General features: G+C 42.0%; 1 protein-coding gene across 1 annotated transcript in view; it reads left to right on the top strand.

The window, feature by feature from the left end:
- Positions 1–6,441: 6,441 nt before the first annotated feature.
- PHYH (phytanoyl-CoA 2-hydroxylase) overlaps positions 6,442–25,510 on the top strand; it is a 33,564-nt gene continuing 14,495 nt past the window's right edge. Inside the window, exons 1-6 of the mRNA XM_007935473.1 lie at positions 6,442–6,504; positions 11,986–12,044; positions 16,982–17,092; positions 17,910–18,078; positions 22,351–22,432; positions 24,058–24,239. Coding sequence (XP_007933664.1) covers positions 6,442–6,504; positions 11,986–12,044; positions 16,982–17,092; positions 17,910–18,078; positions 22,351–22,432; positions 24,058–24,239 — 666 coding nt within the window. The remainder of the gene's footprint in view (positions 6,505–11,985; positions 12,045–16,981; positions 17,093–17,909; positions 18,079–22,350; positions 22,433–24,057; positions 24,240–25,510) is intronic.

Genomic DNA, 25,510 nt, shown 5'->3' on the forward strand with positions numbered 1-25,510 from the left:
GCCGGGAATGACAAATTGAAAAGGAATGGTGTGGCATTCATTATCACAAAGATCTATTGAGATCTATCCTGAAGTACAATGCTATCAGTCATAGGATAATATCCATACGCCTACAAGGAAGACCACTTAATATTACTATTATTATTCAAATTTATGCACTCACCACCAAAGCCAAAGATGAGGAAATTGAAGATTTTTACCAACTTCTACAGTCAGAAATTGACCAAACATGCAATCAAGATGTGTTGATTATCACTGGTGATTGGAATGCAAAAGTTGGAAACAAAGAAGAATCACTGGTAGTTGGAACATATGGACTTGGTGATAGAAATAACGCTGGAGATCACATGATAGATTTTGCAAGACCAGCAACTTATTCATTGCAAATACCTTTTTTCAACAACAGAAATGGTGACTATACACGTGGACTTCACCAGATGGCGTACACAGGAATCAGATCAACTACAACTATGGAAAGAGGCGACACAGAAGCTCAGTATCTTCAGCCAAAACAAGGCCAGGAGCTGACTGTGGAACAGACCATCAACTGCTCACTCAAGTTCAAGTTGAAGCTGAAGACAATGAGAAGAAGTTCACATGAGCCAAAATATGACCTATTACAGCTCTCCTGAATTTAGAGACCATCTAAAAAATAGATTTGATGCATTGAATACCAATGACTGAAAGCCAGAGGAATTGTTGGGTGACATCAAGAACACCATCCATGAAGAAAGCAAAAGGTCATTAAAAAGACAGGAAAGGAGGAAAAGACCAAAATGGATGTCAGAAGAAACTTTGAAACTTGCCCTTGAACGAAAGAGTAGCTAGAGCAAATGGAAGAAATGACAAAATAAAAGAGCTGAACAGAAGATTTCAAAGAGCAGCTTAATTATTATAACGACATGGGCAAAGACCTGGAGTTAGAGAACCAAAAGGGGAGAACACGCTTGTCATTTCTCAAGCTGAAAGAACTGAAGAAAAAATTTAAGCCTTGAGTTGCAATATTGAAAGACTCCACGGGCAATATATTGAATGATGCAGGAAACATCAAAAGAAGATGGAAGGAATACACAAAGTCACTGTACCAAAATGAATGGGCCGATGTTCATCCATTTCAGGAGGTGGCATATAATCAAGAACCAATAGTACTGAAGGAGGAAGTCAAAGCTGCACTGAAGGAATTAGTGAAAAACAAGGCTCCAGGAATTGACGGAATACCCATTGAGATGTTTCAACAAACAGATGTCGCACAGGAGGCACTCACTCTGTGCCAAAGAGATTTGGATGACAGCTATCTGGCCAACTGACTTGAAGAGATCCATATTTGTATCCATCCTGAAGAAAGGTGATCCCATAATGTGGAAATTGTTGAACAATATCATGAATAACACATGTAACTAAAATCTCACTGAAGATAATTCAAAAACAGTTGCAGCAGAATATTGGCAAAGAACTTCCAGAATTGCAAGCTGGATTCAGAAGAGGATGTGGAATGAGGGATGTCATTGCTGATGTCAGATGGATCTTGACTGAAAGCAAAGAATCCCAGAAAGATGTTTACTTGTGTTTCACTGACTATGCAAAAGCATTCAACTGTGTGAATCATAACAAATTATGGATAACATTGAGAAGAATGGGAATTCCAGAACACTTAGCTGTATCATGAGGAAAATGTACACAGATCAGGAGGCTGTTGTTCGAACAGAAGAAGGGGATATTGCATGGTTTAAAATCAGGAAGGGAGTGTGTCAGAATTGTATTCTTTTCACCATACTTACTTAGTCTGTATGCTGAGTGAAAAATCTGAGAGCTGGAGTATATGAGGAAGAACATCAGGATTGGAGGAAGAGTCATTAACAACCTGTGATAAGCAGACACAGGTTGTTTTGCTTGCTGAAAGTGAGGATTACTTGAAGCATTTACAGATGAAGATTGAAGACTACAGTCTGTAGTATGGATTACACTTCAATACAAAGAAAACAAAAGTCCTCACTACTGGACCAATAAGCAAACTCAAAAACCAAACTCACTGCCATCGAGCTGATCCCCAAATCATAATGACCCCTCTTTGGGTTTCTGAGGCCATATCTCTACAGAATTAGATTGCCCAATCTTCTTTCCAAGGAACAGCTGGTAGGTTTGAACCACCAGCCTTCTGGTTAGCAGTCAAATGTCTTAGACACTATGCCAACAGAGCTCCCAAAATGCAGCATCATGATTAATAGACAAAGATTGAAGTTGTTAAAGATGTCATATTACTTGATTCTATAGTCAACACCAATAAACCAACAGTCAAGACATCAGACAATGTATTGCATTGAGCAACCCTGCTGCAAAAGACCTCTCTCAAGCACTGAAGAGCAAAGATGTCTCCTTGAAGACTGAGGTGTGTCTAACCCAAGCCATGATATTTTCAATCACCTCATGTGCATGTGAGAGCTGCACAATGAATAAGGAAGACAGAAGAAGAGTTGATGCTTTTGAGTTGTGGTGCTGGCGAAGAATTTTGTAAGCACCATGGACTGCTAAAAGAACTAACAAATCTGTCCTGGAAGAAGTGCAGCTGGAATGCTCCTTGGAACGAGAAAGGCCAGATTTTGTCTCATCTACTTTGGTCATGTTGTCAGAAGGGACAATTCTTTGTAGAAGGATATGGGAGCTCTGGTAGCATAGTGGCTAAGGCACTTGACTGCTAACCAGAAGGCTGGCGGTTCAAACCCACCAGCCACTCCTCCGAAGGATGGTTGGGCAATCCTACTTCCGTAGTGATACTGCCTCAGAAACCCAAGGAGGGGTCGCTATGAGTCAGGGCTGACTCGACGGCATATGACAACAACAACAACATCAAGCTTGGCAAAGTGGAGGGTCAATGACAAAGGGGAAGGCCCTCAACAAGATGGATTGACACAGAGGCTGCTACGAAGGGCTCAGGTATAGCAAGATTGTGAGGTTGGCACAGGACCAGGCACAGTTTTCGTTCTGTTGTACATAAGGTCCCTATGAGTCTGAGATAACTCGACAGCACCTAACAACAACAATTAACAGGAAGTGGGAAGAAAGCTGTTACAGTGTAGAGATTGTAACCAGTGTCACACACACAGAAAAAAAAGTCTATGAATTGTTGAATGGAAGATGAATCTTCTCTGTAAAACTTCACCCAAATCACAATAAAAAGTTGAAAAAAAGAAACAAGAAACTGGTAACATTCATCCAATTATCTCTTTACCTAAGCAAAAATTGTTTCAATTCCTCATGTGATTGTAAAGGAAAACATTTAAAACCCAGCATTCCTCTAATCCTAAAAAGTCAGATAATAATTGGAAGTGTTAAGGATTTCCTTCATCTCTCAGGTAACAGAAACTACATGTCCTTTGTACAAATAAATACCTTATGGTAGAGAGGTCAAGGGTACTTTTGCATACTTATAGTGGGGAAATGAAACCACTTTAAGGGAACTTTGAAAGTACAGGTAGAAGAAACTTCATCTCATTTGTGTCTCATTGGTCAGGGAAGCTAATAATTTTCAGGGTCTGGAAATGAGAAGGCTCTGATGTTTCAACAATTTGGGTGGGGGCGAACTGAATTCAAAGAGCCCTGGTGGTACAATAGTGAAGCCACCAGATAACCAAGTTACCAATGTTGTTGTTGTTATGTGCCGTCGAGTCGGCCCCGACTCATAGCGACCCCTCCTTGGGTTTCCGAGGCAGTATCACTACGGAAGTAGAATTGCCCAACCTTCAATAGTGAAGCCTTAATAGTGAAGTAACCAAAAGGTCAGTGATTGGAACCCACCTGGCGGCTTCACGGAAGAAAAGACCTGATGATCAGCTCCTGCAAAGATTCCACTCTATGACATACTATTCAGCAGGTCTACTCTGTCATACAGGGTTCCTATGAGTTGGAATCAACTAGAAGGTGGTTGTTGTTGTTATGTGCCCTCGAGTCAGACCCGACTGATAGTGACCCCTCCTTAGGTTTCTGAGGTGGTATCACTACGGAAGTAGATTGCCCAACCTTCCTTCCGAGGAGTGGCTGGTGGGTTTGAACCGCCAGTCTTCTGGTTAGCAGTCAAGTGCCTTAGGGACTACACCACCAGAGCTCCTTACTAGAAGGTTAACAACAACAACAAACTGAATTCACATTTTCTGTTTTCAGTTATTTTAATTTTTCTCTTTCCAGCAGTACCCACTTTTTACCATGTGAGGGCAGCAAAGAGACACGCTTCACCTATTCTCGGTCCAGTACCGGCTTTTCTCAGCAGCTGCAAGATGAAAATTCTCTTTCTGCAGTACCCACCAAAGGCCAGAGACTTAACTTTTTAACTGTATAAACACAGATGCCTCTTCTGAAATGCCTCAGCAACCCCAGCTGAGCAGTTCGAAATCAGGTTCCTGCTGTGGAATGAGCAGATCTGGTGGAAGGAATTAAAGGCTAAGAGTGGATGTGGCAGGACCAGGTTCCTTGTGCTAACCTAAAAGAGTCTGGAACTTTGGATAAGGTGGGAAAATGGAAAAAGAGTAAAGAACCAAAAGGTTCAAGTCAGTTCCTGAGTTGCTGTTAGGTGCTGTCGGGTCAGTTCCCACTCAGTGACCTTATGTACCACAGAACAAAAGACTGCCTAGTCCTGTGCTATCCTCACAATCGGTTCTGTATTTGAGCCCACTGCTGCAACCACTGTGTCAGTCCATCTCATTGAAGGTCTTCTTCTTTTTCACTGAACCTCTACTTTACCAAGCACAATGTCACAATGTCCTTCTGGGACTGGTCCCTCCTGATAACCTGTCCAAAGTATGAGAGATGAAGTCTCACCATTCTTCTAAGGAGGATTCTAGATGTAGTTCTTACAAGACAGAGTTGCTTGTTCTTCTGGTTGTTGTTGTTGTTGTTGTTATGTGCTGTCGAGTCAAACCCAACTCACAGTTCCTGGCATATTTAATATTCTTTGCCAACATCATAATTCAAAAGTACTAATTCTTCTTTGGCCTTCCTTATTCAACATATGGGTTGGGTCAGGTGCACTTTAGTTTTCAAAGACATCTTTGCTTTTCAACCTTCAAAAAGGTCTTTTGCAGCAGATTTGCAGTATGTCTCTTGCTTTGTCAACTGCTGCTTCCATAGGTGAATGTGGGTCCATGTAAAACAAATCAATGACAACTTCAATATTTTCTTTGTTTATCATGATGTGGCTTATTGGGCTAGTTGTGAGGATTTTTGTTTTCTTTATGTTAAGGTGTAATCCATACTGAAGGCTATAGTCTTTGGTCTTCATCAGTAAGGGCTTCAAGCCCTGTTCACTTTCAGCAAGCAAGGTTGTTTCATCTGCATATTGTATGTTGTTAATGAGTCTTCCTACCACCCTGTATTGCATTCTTCACAGCCTAGCTTCTCATGCTTTTTGCTCAACATATAGATTAAATGAGTATAGTGAAAAGAGACAACGCTGATGCACAACTTTCCTGATTTTAAACCACGCAGTACCCTCTCGGTCTATGTACAGGTTCCACATGAGCACAATTAAATGTTCTATAAGAAAAAGAACACGGCATCAGAATCGGAGGAAGACTCATTAACAACCTGCAATATGCACAAGTAAACATCTTTCTGCTATTCTCTGCTTTTAGCCAAGATCCTTTTGACATCTGCAATTATATCCCTTGTTTCATGTCCTCTTCTGAATCTGGCTTGAATTGCTGGCAGTTCCCTATCCATGTTCTGCTACAACCAGTTTTTAACTATCTTCAGCAAAATTTTACTTGTGTGTGATCTGAATGATATTGCTCAAGAATTGCCACCTTCTTTTGGATCATCTTTCTTTGGAATGGGCACAACTATGTGAGCACTTCCAGCATTGCATCCCTTTGTTAAAACATGTCAGTTAATATTCTATCAATTCCTGAAGCCTTGTTTTTCCAATGTTTTTAGTGCAATGCAGACTTCTTCCTTCAACACCATGGATTTTTGATTATATGCTATCTCCTGAAATGGCTGCGCATCCACCAATTCTTTTTGGTACAATGACTCTTAAAAAAGAATTGCTAGTTTTTTAGGAAATTTAAAATAAGGCTAGTCTATGTTGCATCTTACCCTAATCCTGCTACAATTGATTGGCTGATCACATCACATCACATCATTGCATAATTGCCAAACCACTGCGAATCATGGCCTAGACAAGTTGACACATTTTGGGGGGAGACAACTAAATTCATGACAGTTGCCTTGCCAAATTAACCCTGAAGCCTAGGCTTTCTTCTCTGTGTTAGGAATGATGTTAGTGATTGCTTAGAAATGGTGTGCATGAGGAGGGAAGTTAGCCGGCTGTGGACTTGTTTGCTGACTGAGGGCCATGAGGGGGCGACTGGGCGCATCACGGTACGTGTAGGGTCAGACCAGCCTAGCCCGCAGTCCCCAGGCCCTGCCGCTGCACCCTGCCCTTAGCGCGTCATGTCCTTCCAGTGGCCCCTCCCACCACTCCGGGTTCCGCCGGTGGCCCCTCCTGCCGCCCTGGTAGGCGGAATCCCGTAGCGAGTTAAGTCACCAGAGTCCTGCCGAGTCTTCTCTCCTCGCTGGTACCATGAACCAGGCCGGCGCTGCCGCCCGCGCTGCCAACCGCCTGCGGATCATGCTGGGACACTTCGGCCACTCAGCGGCCAGGGCCGTCGTATCCTTTGGGGCGCGGACTTCGCGGGGCTCGGGTTGGGAGGGCGCCGCCACCTTGTCCTTCGTGCCAGGGAGGGCCTCCTGGTGACCCTGGTCAGGATAGTGGTTTAAGGGCGGATCGCACACCCACCCCCCCTGGGCCGGCTCTTCCCTTTCCTCCACTTCTCTTCCACTGATGATCACATCTCATCCTGACAACCCGGAGGGGTGGGATGGCAGTATCATCTTAGCCCCTGATGGCCTCCAAGTCCCCAGTGGGGATTCGCTGATCAGCAGGCGCGTGACTGCTCTGACCTCTGGGGCTGGTGTGGCCTCTCTCTACCTTGTGGAAGCAGATCACCAGGGCTGTCTCCCAAGGCGCCTGTAGGTGGGTTCGCCAGCAGTCCAGCGCCTCCCAATGTCTCCTAGATAAGTCAAAGTACAGTTGCATTGTAATGCGAAATGAAGAAATGAAGGCAGGCAGGCACCGGGAGCCCACTCGGGAGTGGACACCAGCACAAGTGTAGGACCTGGGGTCCCGGCCACACTTGGGTCATGCCCTCTGTGGAGGGGGTGGTCACCTAGCTTCTCCAAGTGGAGCTGCTCTTGGCCAGCTCTCTTCTGACGCTTCCTTTTTCTGAGGGAACTCTGTATCTTGGAGGCCTCTGGGTGCCCAGTGGACCCCATGAGATCTACATTGTTTCCTGAAAAAGGATTTAGTGCTGTATGTCTGCCTCCTGATTTGGTGTTCAGAAATTAATCCCAGAGAGAACATGTGTGCTACTGGTGTGACAGTCCAGGTGGCTCTAGAAAGATGGCACTACACACCACAAATCAAGTGGTTTTACACCATTGTTTTTGCCTGCTCAGATTAAGTGTTCGCATTCAGGGCATAGTTTTGGAAGCTCCGCGGAACACTCTGCCTGGGATTTTTCCTTAAGCTGCCAAATTGGCTTGTTCAGGATCCTGAAATTGCTCCTGAGATTAGTGATTGCTGTTTCTTTTACTTCCATTATTGCTCTCATGGTTGAGTTTCAAAGCAGGAATGCATCGTAACCATTTAAAATTCTGCCCATGGAATAATAGAGGGAACCCAGGTGATAATGTACTCTCATTTTACAGATGAGAAAATGGAGAGATGATTGATAAACTAAAACCAAAGTCATTTAAGCTGTCTTGTTCAAGTGTGGTTCCAGAACCAGCGTCATCAGCATCACGTAAGAACTTGGTAGAAATGCAGATCCTACTTCAGACTGACTGAATCAGAATCTCCAGTTGTTGTTGTTAGGTGCTGGTGAGTCGTCTCTGACTCATAATGACCCTATGTACAACAGAACGAAACACTGCCTGGTCCAGCCACACAATCTGTGCTATATCGGAGCCCACTGTTGCAGCCACTGTGTCAGTCCATCTCATTGAGGGCCTTCCCCTTTTCCATTGACCTTCCACTTTACCAAGCATATCCTTTTCCAAGGATTATTCCTTTCTGAGAACATTCCCAAAGTATGTGAGACGAAGTGTGGCTATTCTCGCTTCCTAGGGGCATTCTGGTATACTTCTTCTGGGACTGATTTGTTCATTCTTCTGGCAGTCCATGGTGTTTTCAGTATTCTTCACCAGTTTTCCTACGGTCTTCCCTATTCATTGTCCAGCTTTCACGTGGATCTGAGGAGACTAAAAATCCCATTGTTTGGGTTCAGCACACCTTAGTCTTTAAAGTGACCTCTTTGTTCCTTAATACTTAAGCAAGGTCTTTTGCAGAACAATTGCCCAGTGAGATATAACATCTTGATTTCTTGACTGCTGCTTACATGAGTGTTGATTGAGGATCTGCAAAAACGGCAAGGAGGCCACATGTTCTGACCTCCTGTAATCCCACAAGAGGAAGACAGAATCACCATCAATAGCCCAAGGCCCATTCCTGCCAGGCCAGACATGCTGCCTCCCTCCAGCCCTTTCTCCAACCGTTCCTCCCAAAGCACCCACCACCTCTCTCCTGGGTTCGATAATTCGCTGCAGTGGCCACACAGAGCTCACAGATTATGGGGTTTATTAGGGATGCACCACAGGCTACAAAAATGCTCAGTCTCTCTCCCAGCCCACCGTCCCTCAGCCAAGAGTCTCTCACAGTCTCTTTCTCAGCAGTGCTGGTCCCTCGGTGTCTCACTCAGCAATGCTTGTCTCTTGTGTCTCTTTGCCAGCAACGTGTGTCTCAGGAGCCCGTGTCTCTTTCAGCAGCACATCTTCTTCAACCAGCAGTCAGAGAGAGTTCTGCCTCCAGGAGGTCTCCTTTAGAGCCTGCAGGGTGGTCAAACTAGCCAATTATAGCATCAGAACTCTAAGCACCTGAGAGTGGGCACCTCCCAGAACATTGTTTTGTGCCACTCCCAACAGAAATACTCCAGGTGGACACCTTCAGCAATCAGGAACTCCTCAGTTGGTCACAGAAAATCCCACCTTGGAGTTTACAAAGACTTATGGGTAGAAAAGCCACACTAAGTAATTTACTACACTGCAGGATCCAAGTAGAAATCCCTGACAACTTCAATCTTTTCTTTGTTTATCATGATGTTGCTTATTGGTTTAGTTGTGAGGACTTTTGTTTTATATTGAGGTGTAATTCATACTGAAGACTGGACTGTTTGATCTTCATTAGCAAGTACTTCAAGTCCTCTTCACTTTCAGCAAGCAAGGTTGTGTCATCTGCATATTGCATGTTGTTAATAAGTCTTCCTCCAATCCTGATGCTGTGTTCTTCATACAGTCCATTTTTTAAAAAAAATTTTATTGTGATTTGGGTGAAAGGTTACAGAGCAAATTCAATTTCCATACAGCCACTCACATACATTTTGTCTCATGACATTAACTGCAATTTCCCACAATGCAACAGCTCCCTTCCCATCTCCTTCCCATGGTTACCTCTTCCTTGTGTCCTTCCCTCCAATGCACTCCTGCCCCTCAAGCTGTCTCCCTATGCATACACTGCCCTTCTACCCATGATTGATTTCTCCAAGGAGTTAATGTTCAGCTGATATGCCTATCTTTGTTTGGCTGTAGCCACAGGAGTGAGTTCAATTCCAGACCTGAAGGGCAGCTAGGGGGCACAGTCTCAGGGGTTCCACCAGGCTCTATCAGACCAGCAAACCTAGTCCCTTTTTTTATGATTTTGAGTTTTGTTCCACATTGTTCCTCCACTCTATCCAGCATTTCCTACATAGATCCTCCTCAGAGTGGTTGACAGTGGTAGCCAGGCACCATCTAGTTTTTTGGTCTCACAGTCTTATAGGCTGAAGATCACATGGTGTACCAGTCCCTTGGACTAATTGTTTCCACGCATCTTTGGTTTTCTTCATTATTCTTTGCTTTGGACGAGGAGAGACCCATCATTCCATCTAGATGGCCACTTGCAAACTTTTTTTTTTTTTTTTTTTTTTTAGGATTTGGGTGAAGATTTACAGAGTAAATTCACTTTTCATACAGCAGTTCACATATACTTTGTCTCATGTCATTGACCAAAATTTACAATGCAGCAGCTCCCCTCCTACTTCCTCCCCATAGTTACCTCCTCCCAGTGTCCATCCCTTCATACTCTTCGAAGGCCCATTGTCCACTTGCAGACTTTTAAGATCTCAGTCACTACTCACCAAAGTAGGATGTGGAACAATGTTTTTGTGTAGTATGTTATGTCAATTGGGCTTGACGTCCCTTGTGACAGTCCAACTTCTTGGATTATTTGTTCAGTATACAGACTGAAGAAGTATAATGAAAGGATAAAACCTTTAAGCACACTCTTTCTGATTTAAACCATGCAGTTATCCCCTTGTTCTGTCCAAAAGACAGTCTTTGGTCTGGGTTCCTCACAAGCACAATTAAGTGTTCTGGAATTCCAATTCTTTGCAATATTATCCATAATTTATTATGATCCACATAGTCAGATGTCTCTACACAGTCAATAAAACACAGGTGAACATCAATCTGGTATTCTTTGCTTTCAGCCAAGATTCGTCTAACAGCAGCAATGATAGGTATATGGTTAGTTGGGCCATATTAACTAATTCATTGCATCACAGAAATGTAGCTAGTGGTTATAGTATTGGACAGCTCAGGACTTGATCGTCAGTGAATTTGTGGCTTAGTTTCACACAGAACCAAAAAAAAACCCAAACCAAACTCACTGCCATTGAGTCCGACTCATAGTGACCCCTCCTTGGGTTTCCAAGGCGCTATCTCTACAGAAGTAGATTGCTCAGTCTTCCTTCTGAGGAGTAGCTGGTGGGTTTCTGGTTAGCAGTCAAATGCCTTAGGCACTAAGGCAATAGAGCTTTCAATTTTACATAGACTATTGGAAATTCTGTAGCATACTTTCTCCTCAGCCTTAAATTTTCTAAAGAAATGTCAATTACTGAATAAGGAATCATATCTTTTGAAGCATAAAAAGTACTGCAGTAGTTAAGAGGGGAAAAGAACATTGGTTTGGAAGGCAGAAGTCTGGACTGTCTGGCAGCCAGAAGAGTTGACCAAGGGCCTTAACCTCTCTGCCTTGGAGAAAACAGGAACTAGTAATTGCTGGCCTGCCTCTGTCCTTGACTGTTGCAGTATCACCAGATTATATAAAGATGTCATTTAAGAAATGATTACATGTTTATGAGCAGTGACACTCTGAAAGTAATTCCCTAGGTTATGTCAATAATCAATAATGTGTGGTTAACGGATAAAAAAGAGATTTTGCAAAAAGAATTTCTAGTCCTTCAAGAAATTTAAAATCATGCTAGAAGGTGTGAATCATATTTTCTGGACCCATTATTTATTTTATAGACTTTTTTTTTTTTAAATGACCAGCCAATCTATTTCTTATATTTTGGATTGGACTCTTGCTAAGTTAAATACCTCTTTTGAATAGCACATGTTTTTACTTCTAGAGTAACATTTGCATTTTTATCCATTCAGCAGTGTAATACAGTTTAATAGAAGGAATAATCAGTGGGAATAAAAAAAAAAAAAGACTTAGTAGAGTGTGGCTCAAGGCCCGACTCAGCCAATTTCTTGCTGAGTGACCTTGGCGCAGTTACCTAGCCATCAAGCTTAGGTTCCCTTCTCTGTACTGTAGGAATGATAATAAAGCTCTCTGCTCTTCCTGCCATCTCCCCATGCTACCGTATTATGAGACAAAGTGAAGTGTGTAAAAAGGCTTTAAGCAGCACTGCATAGATGACAGTGGTTTTATGTGAAACTGCCTGAGATGTGTTCAGGAACAACCCTTCCTTATAAGGACCAGTCAATGACAGACTTCTGTTTCTAGGAAAGGTAGGCTCCTAAATTTGACTTTATTTGCCTTAATTCTTACACTAGGTAGCTCAGCCCACTTCAGGAGCTGTATCTCCTGCCGCTTTTCCTCATCAGCAATTCCAGTAAGTATATCTAATTTTCATTTTTAACTGCTCTGTTCTGGTCACCTAGTGCCAACCAGGCCTAGCCAAGCTGACACACAAACTTAACCACAGTTCCACCCCCTTGTCAACTTGGTACCTGTACAGATCTTCAGTGGGTGGTATCTGTACAGATCTCTTCACTGGGTGACTCCAGTCCCCTAGTTCCTGAGTAGTAACCTCAGCCCCTTGGCCTGGTGGGCCCGTTCCTCTCCTCCTTGGGCATGGCAGCCCCGCCCCCTCACTCTTGGGCAGCAGCTATGACTCCATCCCACTGGCTCACATGAACGAGCAGCCCCATACTCCAGAACCAAGTTGGTGAAGGTCTGGCTCTTTGAAACCTAGGGGCGACCCCCAAAGGCCATGGTCCTACCTTTGAGGCTGAGGCAGCTGTACTTCCTGTTTCCTTGGTCTCTCCGCTTCTGGCGATTAATGCTGAAAACAACCCACTCCGCCGGAAATTTTCCAACCCCCCAAAGCATTCAGCTTTCTTGCTCCATGGGCCAGCCAACCTGCTACTCCATTTCATGCCAGTCTTTTACCAGTTAACACCTGAAGGCAACCTACTCCACCGGGAAGCCACCTAACCAAAGGCATCAAGCTTTCTCCTCTGTGGGCTGGTAAGGCTGTCACTGTCTCATGCCGGTCTCTGGGTTCTGCTCCTGCCATCTCTCATGCTGGTCTCTCGTCTCTGCTCTTGTTATCTCTTGTGCTGCATGCCAGGGTCTCTCTGCTGGGGTCTTGGGTTAAGGATGCACTCCATTCTTGTTTCCACATTTTAGGTATCTGTCCAGAGCAGCATTCCACTCTCTTGGGACCATATTCTGTTCTGGTTACCTAGTGCCACTCGGACAAAAATATACCACAAATGGGATGCCCTTAACAAACAGGAGTTTATTCTCTTACATTTCGGGAGGCTAGAAGTCAAAGTGCCAGGCTCTATGGGTTGGGTGAAAGCCCCTCAACCTTGGGCTTCAGCTCTGCCTCTTGCTCCTGGCCCAGTGAAGCTAGAGGCATCTCTTCACTCAGGCAGCTACTAGCTGCTGAGGCTGACAAGCCCAAGGCTGACAAATAAAATAGCACAGTCCTGATGTTACCAAACCACACGGCAGGCCATTAATTCAAGTCCACTGTAAGTCCCAAGGTTGGCAGAGCATGGCAGGCTGCTGAACAACTCAGCTACATGCAGGGTTCAAGCGTACCATAAGCTAGAGACCATTCTCAAAGCTGTTTCTTATATACGGGAAGCAGACCACATACCCAAAGGCAGCTACTCAGCTGCTCACAGTAGATTTCACCATGGAGTTGATTACCAGTCTCATCATGGGGAATACTACATCCAGCTGCCCAGCCACTCAGCCAGGCCTAGTCAAGTTTACACACAAACTTAACCACCACAACTCTAACCACAACTCTATGTATTGGAGTTTTTCTAGGGACAAGTAGGATATAAAATACAAAAATATCCTGTTGACTCATTAGAATTCATTATACGATCCTCAGTTTCTAGGACTTGTTCTAATCAGTACAACTGTAAAAATTTGAAGACCCAGACTTTTATTTTCTATTTGCATTTTGAAATTCAGAAAGAAGGGAAAATACCAAAATATTTAAAAATACTCAGCTATTCAGGCATGATATATCTTGGTTATACTGACATATTAGCTAGCATCTTTGGTTTATCTTACATTTCCTTTAAAGAGGAAGACCTTCATCTCTGTGGAATATTCTCAGAGAGCCACAATTCAGATCTTACAGAGTGGATTGGGTAATTTGAAATTTTTTTTTTTAGTGTGCTGTTGTTAATGAAAGGAGAGCAAGGGTTGATCCAAGAAGGCTTAAAAGCTGGGGAAGATGGACTGGACATAAAAGGCTCTTGGGGACTCTGGCACTTCTGGTCCACCAGTTTTCCAGGATCACAGGAGATAAGAGGTTTATTAAGACTTGATAAGATTTAAACCCAGGAACACAAGAAGTAAAACCAAGAGTCAGAGGTAGCACAGCTGCGATATTAAATCAGGAACTTTACAATTATTTTGATTGGAGAGGCGGGGCATCTCAAGCAGGACTTTTGCTAGGATTGGTTTATAGGTGCAAGGACCGCAAAAGTAGTGCTTTTGTAAGGGGAAGGTTTCAGAGGTATGGTCAAGACATAAGATGGGTTTTCCCAAGTCACAGTTGTTAAGATAGCCCTTAGGCACACATATTTCTGACATGCTTGCACAAGAAATTTCTGATAAGGGTCTTAATCTAATCAACCATCTTCTCAAGAGTATGATCTTGCCACAACCTGTTGTGCCTGAGCACAAAGAAATGTTTCTTTAGCGGCATAATTAAGCCTTTCAAAACCTAATTACTTTCTGCTTTGAATTTTTTTGTTGAAACCATGTGTTTTCAGTAATTCAAGCCATTCTGATGAAATGAAAATAAATTTCTTTTGCGATAATACGGATTTTGATACAATTGTTGTTGTTATGTAATTAGTGGGACACATATGTCCTGAGGGGTCTCTGGTGCTTGGGTTGGTGGGATGAGGTTTCTTCAGATTCATGCAGTTATACAGGCTCCTATCAAAGATCAGCATGCACTATAAGTGGGATAGCAGCTCCCCACTAAACCTCAGACATGGAAAATGTAGGTGCGTGCATATGCCCCACAGTTACGAAAGGATTAAGTTTGTTTAAAGGTCAGTAAGCATTAGGGAAGTGACTTAAAGAACTTAAAATGGAGTCTGAAATGATGTCAAGACGAAAAATGGAGTTAGGGCTCTAGCTGTAGACTGCAGCCTTCCACACACCGAGCACCTCAGAATTTAGACTCTTATACACTGTACTTATTTGATTTTTGTCACTTTGATTACTTCTGAGAATGCATCAGCTAAACAACTTTTAAAAATCTGTTGAATATGTACCATTTGAAAAATCATACATAGTTATGTATAGAAAAATTTAAAAATCAGAGAAATAGAAGTAATTTTAAAAATTATCTGTAATTTCATTAACGAATGGCAATTGCTATTAAGATATTCTGATGTATTTTTTGCAACTCTTTTTCTACAAATAATGTCTGTGTTTTAGACAATTGTAATCATATGTTACTATAATTGAGCATGCTATTTTATGTTGTCCATTTTTAATGCCCTGGTCATATTCTGTTGAGTGGATATAATGAGTTGTTTTTGTTGTTGTTTTGTGCCATCAAGTTGATTTTGATTTATAGCAACCCTATAGAACAGGGTAGAACTGCCCTATAGAGTTTCCTAGGCTATATCCTTAATTATCCTTCCACTAATGCACATTTTTGGGTGACCAAGTTAATGCTTTGGGCTTAAGGTGTTTTTTCTTTAGAATTAAATCATAGAAATACAAATGCATAAACTAGATGTGTGGGACCTTCTAAAAACTAAATTTTTATGTGCTTCAAAAGACTTTTCCAGTAGAGTCAAAAGAGAACCTACAGATTGGGCAAAAATATTTGGCAATGACATATCTGACAAGGGACTTATCTCTAGAATTTATAGAATACTCTAACACCTCAATAACAGAAAGACAAGTAATCCAATTAAAAGATGGGCAGCAGACGTGAATAGACACTTCACCAAGGAGGATATTCAGGCGGCCAACAAACATGTGAAGAAATGCTCACAATCATTAGCCATTAGAGAGATGCAAATCAAAAAATGAGATACCATCTTGCCCTAGCACTAGTAGCAAAGTTCAACAAGACAGAAAATAACAAGTGCTATTGTTATTTGTGAGGATGCAGAGAGAATGGGACTCTCAAACACTGCTGGTGGGGCTGTAAAATAATACAACCCACAATGAAAAGCATTATGACAATTCCTTAAAAAGTTGGAATTAGAAATATCATTTGATCCAGCAGTCCTATTACTAGGAATATATCCTAAAGAAATAAGAGCCAGGACAAGGACAGATATATGCACACTCATGTTCACTGCAACACTATTTACAACAGCAAAAAGACGGAAACAACCTAGGTGCCTATCAGCAGAAGAATGGATAAGCAAACTGTGGTACATACACACAATGGAAAACTATGCAACCCTAAAGAATAATGTAGAATCTGCAAAAACACTGCATCACGTAGATGAACTTGGAGGACATTATGCTGAGTGAAATAAGTCAATCACAGGAGGACAAATACTGTATTAGTTCATTATTGTAAAAGGTCAAATAAAGATTCATATATGGAAGGAAGTGTTCTTTGTTGGTTACCAGGGGTAGTAGGAGAGGAGAGGGAACAGTGCCCCCCCAAAAAACAAAAAAACACACCAGTAGCAATGAAAACAACAGCGTGTGCAAATGAAACCATGTAATTCAAAGAATCATTGTAATTGGGTAATAATGATAGCTCTGGCCTGAGGTGTTTCAAGGTTCAAAAAAATAAATGAGCAGAAATTTAACCTTTTGGCTAAAACAGTTTGTTGTTGTTAATAACTAACTACAACAATATTTTTATAAAAGGAATAAATGACTGCTGAAACACTGGGAAAAAAATGTTTTGTCGTTTCTCTAAGTATACAGGTCTTTCACATATTTTACTAAACATATCCCTGTGTTTTTGATGTTCTGTTAAAACAGTGTTTTTTAAATTGCATTTTTCAATTGTTTGTAGGTAGTATATATAAATACAATTGATTTTTACATACTGATCTAGTATCCGCTGATGTCTCTGAACTTACTAGTTCTAGCAGTTGTGTAGATTCATTAAGATTTTCTGGTATATAATTACATCATCTAGAAATACAGTTTTACTTCTTCCTTCCCTACTGCCCCCCCAAAAAAGAAATACAAATGCTGGGTTGAATAGTATAAACATTTTTCAAGTTTTAGATATATAATGTAAGGCTGGGATTTAAAAATTGGAATTATGTGGAGATTTCTTTTTTTCTCCTTTAGGTATACTCTGGATAATAATGTCCTAAGCCTGGAACAGAGACAATTTTATGAAGAAAATGGGTTTCTTGTCATTAAAAATCTGGTGTCTGATGCTGATATTCAACGCTTTAGGTATAATACCAATTTATTATTTTACAAAATATGTATGTAATGGGAAAACAAATTATGTTAGCTTGTGTATATTGAAATTTGCCTGTAAAGATTTAATTGCTAGGAATTGGTAAGAACATGGGCTCTTGAGGCACACTACTGTATTATATAGCTCCACCATTTAATATTGTGTGCCCTGGGATGAGTTACTTACATTACCATGCCTCTGTGTTCTCATCTGTAAAATCGGGGTAATAATAGTACAGTACTTAAATGCTAGCATTGTTGTTAAAAAAACAAAGTCAAACCCACTGCCATCGAGTCAATCCCAACTCATGGTGACCCCCATTGGGTTTCCAAGGCAGTGAATCTCCACAGAAGTAGATTGCCTCACTTTCCTTTTGCAAAGCGGCTGGTGGATTTGAACTGCCAACCTTGTGGTTAGCAGTGAAAATGCCTTAGGCACTGTACCACCAGAGTTCCTTGTTATTATGACTAAATAATGTATGTAGAACACTATGTACATGGTAAATGCTACGGAAGTGTTTACTGTTACTATTATCATGATGATGTAACCAGATGACAAATATCTCCTCACTTGTGTCTTATGCTAAGGATTATTTTAATTCTGGTAGTGAACTCCAGCCTGACGGTTAGGAGGCCAGGACTTCAGAGTTGGCCATTTTCTCTTCCTTCCCATCAAAACAATTTCTGCCGAAGACTGGAGGCAGACTGTGCAGAGAAACAACCCTGAAGTCAGCGAATCCTTCCACAGAGCAGGGCCAGGCAAACGCTTGTAGTCAGCAGTACTGACATCATTTGCAAATTAATTTTCTAGGGATGAGTTCCAAAGAATCTGCAAAAAGGAGGTGCAACCAATAGGAATAACGGTAATGAGAGATGTGGCCATTGAAAAATCAGAATATGTTCCAAATGAAAAAGTGGTTTCAAAGGTCCAAGATTTCCAAGAAGATGAGGAACTCTTCCGATACTGCACTCTCCCCCAGGTTAAAGACCTTCCTGTGTTTTGTTTCTGCTTAACAGCCAGTCTGCCAGCCTCGCCTGCCTCTAGAATCTGCTGCTTTTCTTTACTCCTTTCTGCATAAAGCTCTAGAGCAGTGGTTCTCAGTCACATTGATTTTGTCCCCCAGGGGATGGTAGACAATGTCTGGAGATTCCCTGTGTCCAGACTGCTAGTGACATGTTGTGGGTCGAGGCCAGGAATGCTGCTAAACATGCTACAGTGTGCAGAACAACCCTCTCACCCCAAACAACAAAGAATCAGCCAGCTCAAAATGTCAATAGTGTCAAGATTGAGGAACCCAGCTCTAGGTTTGTTAATTATCCTTCATTGAGAAAAAGGAGGGATTCTGTGTTAGTGAGCGTCCTCCTAGTACCTGATATGGATGTATCCAGAGAAGTGGAATTGCTGAGGCTGTATCTTTGTAAACCCATTTATTTATTTTTTTCACTTTGTGAATCTGGTCAGAAGAGGAGTGATCTTCTTTTTAAACAGTTTTTTTTTTTTTTTTAATTGTGATTTGGGTGAAAATTTAAAGAGCAAATTCACTTTCCGTACAGCAGTTCACATACACTTTGTCTCATGACAGTGACCACAGTTTACTACAATGCAACAGCTCCCCTCCCATGTCCCCCCTATAGTTACCTCTTCCCTGTGTCCATCCCTCCATGCACTCCTGCCCCCTGAGCTGTCTCCCTGTGCATAAGCAGCCCTTTTTCTCCCATGATTGTTCTCTCCAAGGAGTATATCTACCTCAGGGAAATGTTCAACTCATATACCTGTCTATTGTTGGCTGGAAGCCACAGCCGTGGGTTCAACTGCAGACCTGAAGGGCAGCTAGGGGCCATAGTCTCAGTGGTTCCACCAGGCTCTATTGGACCAGCAAACCTGGTCCCCCCCCCTTTTATTTTTCTCCAAATGATTTTGAGTTTTGTTCCACATTGTTCTCCCTGTCTATCCAGGATCTCCTTCACAGATCCCCTTCCAAGTGGTTGACATTGGTAGCCAGGCACCATCTAGTTCTTCTGGTCTCATAGTCATATAGGCTGAATATCGGATGGTGTACCAGTCTCTAGGACTAATTGTTTCCATGAACTTTTGTTTTTCTTCATTCTTCTTTGCTCTGGACGAGGAGAGATCCATCGTTGCATCTAGATGGCAGCTTGCAAGCTTTTAAGACCCCAGTTGCTACTTGCCAAAGTAGGAGGTGGAACAATGTTTTGTGTACTCTGTTATGCCAATTGAGCTTGATGTCCCCTGCGACTATGGTCCTGAGCCCACAGGTTCAACTACTAGGTCCCTCTGGGTAGCTGGCTGTAACCAAGCACTGACTACAACCTTGCCCCTTGTCAGCTCTACTATACACCTGGGAATTCAGATCATACACATAAACTTATAGGACCATTGTCTGCCAACCCTGTACATGTTCTTGGGTACACTCCCTGCTTCATAGAGATACCTACTAGTTTAGCCTGTCTACCCATTTAGCTACCAATATACCCATGTTTGCCTTCACTGACAACGCCATACTATATGTGCAAAAGGGTTCATCTGTTGTCTGTACCTCCCACGTACCTCTCTATGTCTTTCTCTTCCTCAGTGCCACTGTAATGATCACTCACATTTGGTACATTGCTCTTCTCTTCACCCAAATCAATATTTATCTCTATCTATCTAACAGTGTAAATTTAAACAGTTTTTTAAAAGTTTTATTCTTTCAAAGTAACTCATATTTATGAAAAAACCCAAGCAGTACAAAAGAGCATAAATTGAAAAGTAAAGTCTATCTCCACCCCAACCCTACTTATGTTAAACTTCTTGTGTATTTATGTAGAGTTAGACATGAGTCTAAAACCAAACCACTCACTGCCGTCGAGTCAATTTCGACTCATGGCAACCCCTCCTTGGGTTTCAGAGGTATCGCTACGGAAGTAGGTTGCCCAACCTTCCTTCCAAGGAATGGCTGATGGGTTTGAACCACTAGCCTCTGGTTAGCAGTCAAATGCCTTAGGTGTCTAGGCAAGAATATTTGTATACCCCTTTGGGTATCTACCACAGGAACATACAGATGTCACTTACAGTGGACATCTCCCCATAGCCGTGGCTGTGGCTCTTTTGTTTGCCTTTTAAACACCTGCATAGTATTCCATTGTATGAATGTACTGTAATTTATTAATCATTTGTTTAGAATGGTTTTAAAGAAAACTTTATGTATAGTACAGTAGAAATTATAAGCAGATGCTGTTACAAAATTTAACTCAGTGTAGAAAGAATGTGCAGTTAAGCCACTTATGATGACCAGTTCCTAGGGAGGGTATCAGAGGGCAAGTGGCCTTTTGGACCATCCATGCTTTCCAGCCTCAAGTCCTATGATTGAAATGGGAGTTGTACGGCTGGATGGTGGATGAAAATCTGGAAGTCAGAGGCTACAGATTGGTCTCCAGGACTTGGAGCAGACAAAGCACTATCATGACTTTCAGATTTTCTACATTTCTAACGTGTTGACCATGTATCTGGTGGTTCATGCAATACTTTCGGGAGGTGCACATGATTTTAATAGGTATTTATTTTAATGTGTATTAGGAAAAAATAACCAGCACATAAAACCCTTGATTCCAAGAATGTTAATAATTAGGGTCAGACTAAGTAAAATAAGTTAAATTAAATGAATTATTGACTAAATAGTGATACAAAGTAAGGCCGAAATTGTGAAGATGTTCTTCAATGACAGGCTTAGGATGTACTAGTCTAGGTGAATGCCAAAGAAATGACAGACTTTATTTAAAAAAAAAAAAAGATGAGGCCTAACTATTTGTAGGATTTTTGTAACATTTCAAATGCCTCAAATGCAAACAGCCAATATTCCTTATGTACAAAGTACCAAATAGGAAGTAGAATGTGCCTTGTTTTTTCCAGTTGGGCAGAATCTGAGTTTGAATACTTTTTCATTTAACTGACTCTGGCAACTTGAGTAAGTTATTAGCCTCAGGTTTATTTGCATATTTAATGGGGCAATTAATTGTGCATATAATGGCAATAATAAGCATAGCATGCTTATGAAAATACCTGGTAGGAAGAGGATGCAGTTGACAAAAAAAAAAAAAAAACAACCCAACATTTAACACGTATATTATTTGAGTGAAAATACGGTTATTGTGAAGTTTCAGTGGGCTGTTGTATAAAGCCCCTGGCATATGGTAAGTATTCCATTTTGAAACTTTCCTGCTTTCTACTCTTTCTGGAGCTGGGTTAGAAGTGTGAGGGGTCACCCCAACTCCCAAACCCCATGACTAAGTCAGCCCTCTTCTGTCACATGCACTCATTGCAACTCATTCTTCCTCAGAGCATGTGTCTAAACCACAATTATCCATGTTATGGATAAGTTTAACATTTTTCTTCCTAGAAGACTATAAAGTTCATGAGGGCAGGGACTTGCCTATCTCCTTTACTGTTTCATCCCCACTTTCTATCACTCTGCTTGATTCATAAAAACCATCGGGTTGATTCAGACTTATGGCAACCCATGTGTGTCAGAGAAGAATTGTGCTTCATAGGGTTTTCAGTGGCTAATTTTTCACAAGTAGATGGCCAGGCCCTTCCCAGGCACCTCTGGGTGGACTTGAACCTCCAACCTGTTGGTTACCAGCATTAACTGTCTGCACCACTCAGGAATCAGACCTCAGTAAACAGCTGCTGAGTGAATGGCTACACTGATGGTGAAGTGTCCTCTAAGCTGCTGTTCTGCTGTCTTCTGGGCTGCTGCTGATAGCTGCAAATAGTGTTGGGCCCTTCCATGGTCTTCTCCTACAAGAGGTCTCCATGAAGGAGGAGGAAACAGCCTTCTCAGTGGTCAGATCTCTGTCTCTTTGTTTGAAGAGCTGTTCTGGTCTTTCCCAGTTCACATCACATAGAAAAGCACATCTTCCTTGTAGAAAATATGGTTAGGTGTCCAGCTGGCTCAAAGAAGCCTGTTTAACTAAGACTGCTCTAATGCTCACCAGATACTGCCTCGGAAACCCAAGGAGGGGTCGCTATGAGTCGGGGCCGACTCGACGGCAAAACAACAACAAACAACAACAAATGACACTATTTGCTTTCTAATGGTTTCTAGTTGTTGCTTGCAATATTGTGAATTGCCAATTGTTTAGAAACTATCGCCATTTTGGTTCTTGTATGGATAGTTGAACTTTAAGACTGTGCTACTTACCTATGCCTCTGATTTACTTTGAGGTTTTTACTTTTTTTTTTTTCCCCTCAGATTCTGAAATATGTGGAGTGCTTCACTGGACCCAATATTATGGCCATGCACACAATGCTGATAAACAAGCCTCCAGATTCTGGTAAAGGGCTCTTACTTATTAAACAGAGAAAGAAAAACCTGTTTAACAACCTTATAAAGCATATAAGGCTGATGTTCTCACCCCAGCTGTGTGTCTATCTGTCAAACTTTGGGTGTGAACTTTCATCTGAGTCTTACAACAGCTTATGTGTTGACAATGTGGAAGAGTAATGGTGATTGCAGATGTGATCTGTAGGGTTATTGCTAAATGTTCAGGCAACTGGCTTCTCAAAAAATGCAGTGTAAACATTGCTATTCATAACCAGTAACCAGTAGCCATCAAGTTGATTCTAATTCATGGTGACCCCATGTGCGTCAGAGAACTGTGCAACCTCCAACATTTTGATTAATAGCCAAGTGCATTAACCGTTTGTACCACCTGGGGACGCCTCATATATCATAAGCTCCTGTTACTCAACATCTCTAAGCTGTATATATACCCACCGGCCATTCCTCAGAAGGAAGGTTGAGCAGTCTACTTCCATAGTGATACTGCTTCGGAAACCCAAGGAGGGGTCGCAGTGGGTCGGATCCGACTCCACCGCAGTGAGTTTGGTTTTTTTTTTTTGGAAGTTTTATATAATTATTTGTACCCATGATAGTGTGGTTTTTTAAATTCATGATTTAAAGTAATTATTATTATTTACAAAATTAAACCTATTATTAAAACCACATACTATAGTGGTTCTTAAAGTTTCATGTAGTTGGGAAAATGCAGATTTTTAATCAATCAGAGAGACTGATTCAGAAAGGAAAGCTCAGGAAATTGCATTTTCATAAACATCCTGAGAGATTCTACTGCCTGTGGCTCTTGATAAGTCCTGCTATACTAGCAGCAATAAATCAGCCATTAGAGAGCCCCTTACCTTTTTCTACTTTTTCTTCCTCTTGATGGGTGGGAGAAGTTTATGTGATTGGCCTGTGGCTTGGCATGACCGAATCTTCCCCTCCCTGGGTGGCTTCCCTGGAGAGAGCAGCTGGCCCCCAGGAACCAAGTTCAGAGAGGAAAACCAAGGGGAAGTGTAATCATGGTCATGGTTTCAACTGCGTGTTTGAGAAGCCAGTTGCCTGAACATTTAGCAACAGCCACACAGATAATGTCTGAAATCACTGTTACTCTTCCACATTAATACCACATAAGCTATTTTTAAGACTTACTTAAAAGTACATATCCAAATCAATCCTGTGATTCTACACAGGATGCCTATAGTTCTATGGAAAAAACCTCTTAACCACCTTTTTTTTTTTTTTTCTTTTTTACCTCAGCCACTTAGAAAGCTGCTCTGCTGACTAGTACCAATTGTTGTAGAGTAGAATGTGATCAATGGTGACCCTGTGTGTGTCAGAGTAGAACTGTGCTCCACAGGGTTTTCAATGGCTGATTTTTCAGAAGCATATCTCCTCTGGGTGGCCTTGAACCTCCAGTCTTTCAGTCAGCAGCCAAGCAGGTAACAGTTTGCACCACCAAGGGATCCCAAGAGGCTACTGTTGTTGTTGTGTGCTGTGTAATACATGGGATCGCCATGAATCAGAACTGACTCAAGAGCCAAAGGGTTTGGTTTGGGATTTTGGAAATACACCATATGTCATTCCTTCAGCATCTTTTAACAGCAGGCTCCATTTCAGGCAAGAAGACATCCCGCCATCCCTTGCACCAGGACCTGCACTATTTCCCCTTCCGGCCCAGCAATACCATTGTGTGTGCTTGGACAGCTATGGAGCATATTGACCGGAGCAATGGCTGTCTTGTTGTGCTTCCAGGCACACACAAGGGACCCCTGATGCAACACGACTACCCCCAGTGGGAGGTAGGTCTGCCCAGCACTGAGTCCTTTTATTATTTTCATTCCACATCCGTATACATAAAGAGCTTTTCACTTAAGATGGCATTTCTATTAGTAAAACAATGTTCTGTGATTTGGAATTAGGATCAGAGAAAGTTAAAAGATGTCAGATACACCAAACAGGATATTCAGGCAGCCAACAAACATGAAGAAATGTTCATGATCATTAGCCATTGTTGTTGTTGTCGTTATGTGCCGTCGAGTCAGCCCTGACTCATAGCGACCCCTCCTTGGGTTTCCGAGGCAGTATCACTATGGAAGTAGGATCGCCCAACCTTCCTTCCGAGGAGTGGCTGGTGGGTTTGAACCGCCAGCCTTCTGGTTAGCAGTCAAGTGCTTTAGCCACTATGCTAGCAGAGCTCCTCATTAGCCATTAGAGAGATGCAAATCAAAACAACAATGGGATACCACCTTGCCCCAGCACTAGTAGCAAAGTTCAACAAGGCAGAAAATAACAAATGCTGGGAAGGATGTGGAGAGATTGGGACTCTCATACTGTACTCGTGGGACTGTCAAATGATACAACCACTGTGGAAAACAGTATGGTGATTCCTTAAAAAGTTGGAATTGGAAGTACCATTTGACCCAGCCATTCCACTACTAGGTATATGTCCAAAAGAAGTGAGAGCCAGGATAAGAACAGATATATGCACACCCATGTTCATCACAGCACTATTTACAATAGCCAAAGATGGAAACAACCTAGGTGCCTATCAACAGAAGAATGGATAACCAAACTATGGTACATACATGCAATGAAATATTATGCAATCCTAAATAATAACATAGAATCTTCAGAATACCGCATAACATGGATGAACTTGCAGGATATAATGCTGAGTGAAATAAGTCAGTCACAGAAGGACAAATATTATATTAGTCCGTTACTGTAAAAAGTCAAGGAAAGGTTTCTATATGGAAGGAAACCTTCTTTGTTGGGTACCAGAGGTGGGAAGGGAGGGCAGGGAACACTGTTAGAGAGGTAGAGACAAGTATTGATTTGGATGAAGGGAAGGACAATGTACTAAATGTGAGTGATCAACATGGTGGCATTGAGGAAGAAGACACAGAGAGATGCATGGGAGGTATAGACAACAAAGATGAACCCTTTTCCATGTACGGTAGGTACTATGTTGTCAGTGATGGCAAACCTTGATCTACAGGTGGATAGATGGATGGACAGGCTGAACCATTAAGTATGTCTGTGCAGGGGGGAGTGTGCCCATGACCATATA

Source organism: Orycteropus afer, unplaced genomic scaffold (genome assembly GCF_000298275.1).
Source record: "Orycteropus afer afer isolate SDZICR_OR568_19922 unplaced genomic scaffold, OryAfe1.0 scaffold00028, whole genome shotgun sequence".
Classification (NCBI taxonomy): domain Eukaryota; kingdom Metazoa; phylum Chordata; class Mammalia; order Tubulidentata; family Orycteropodidae; genus Orycteropus; species Orycteropus afer.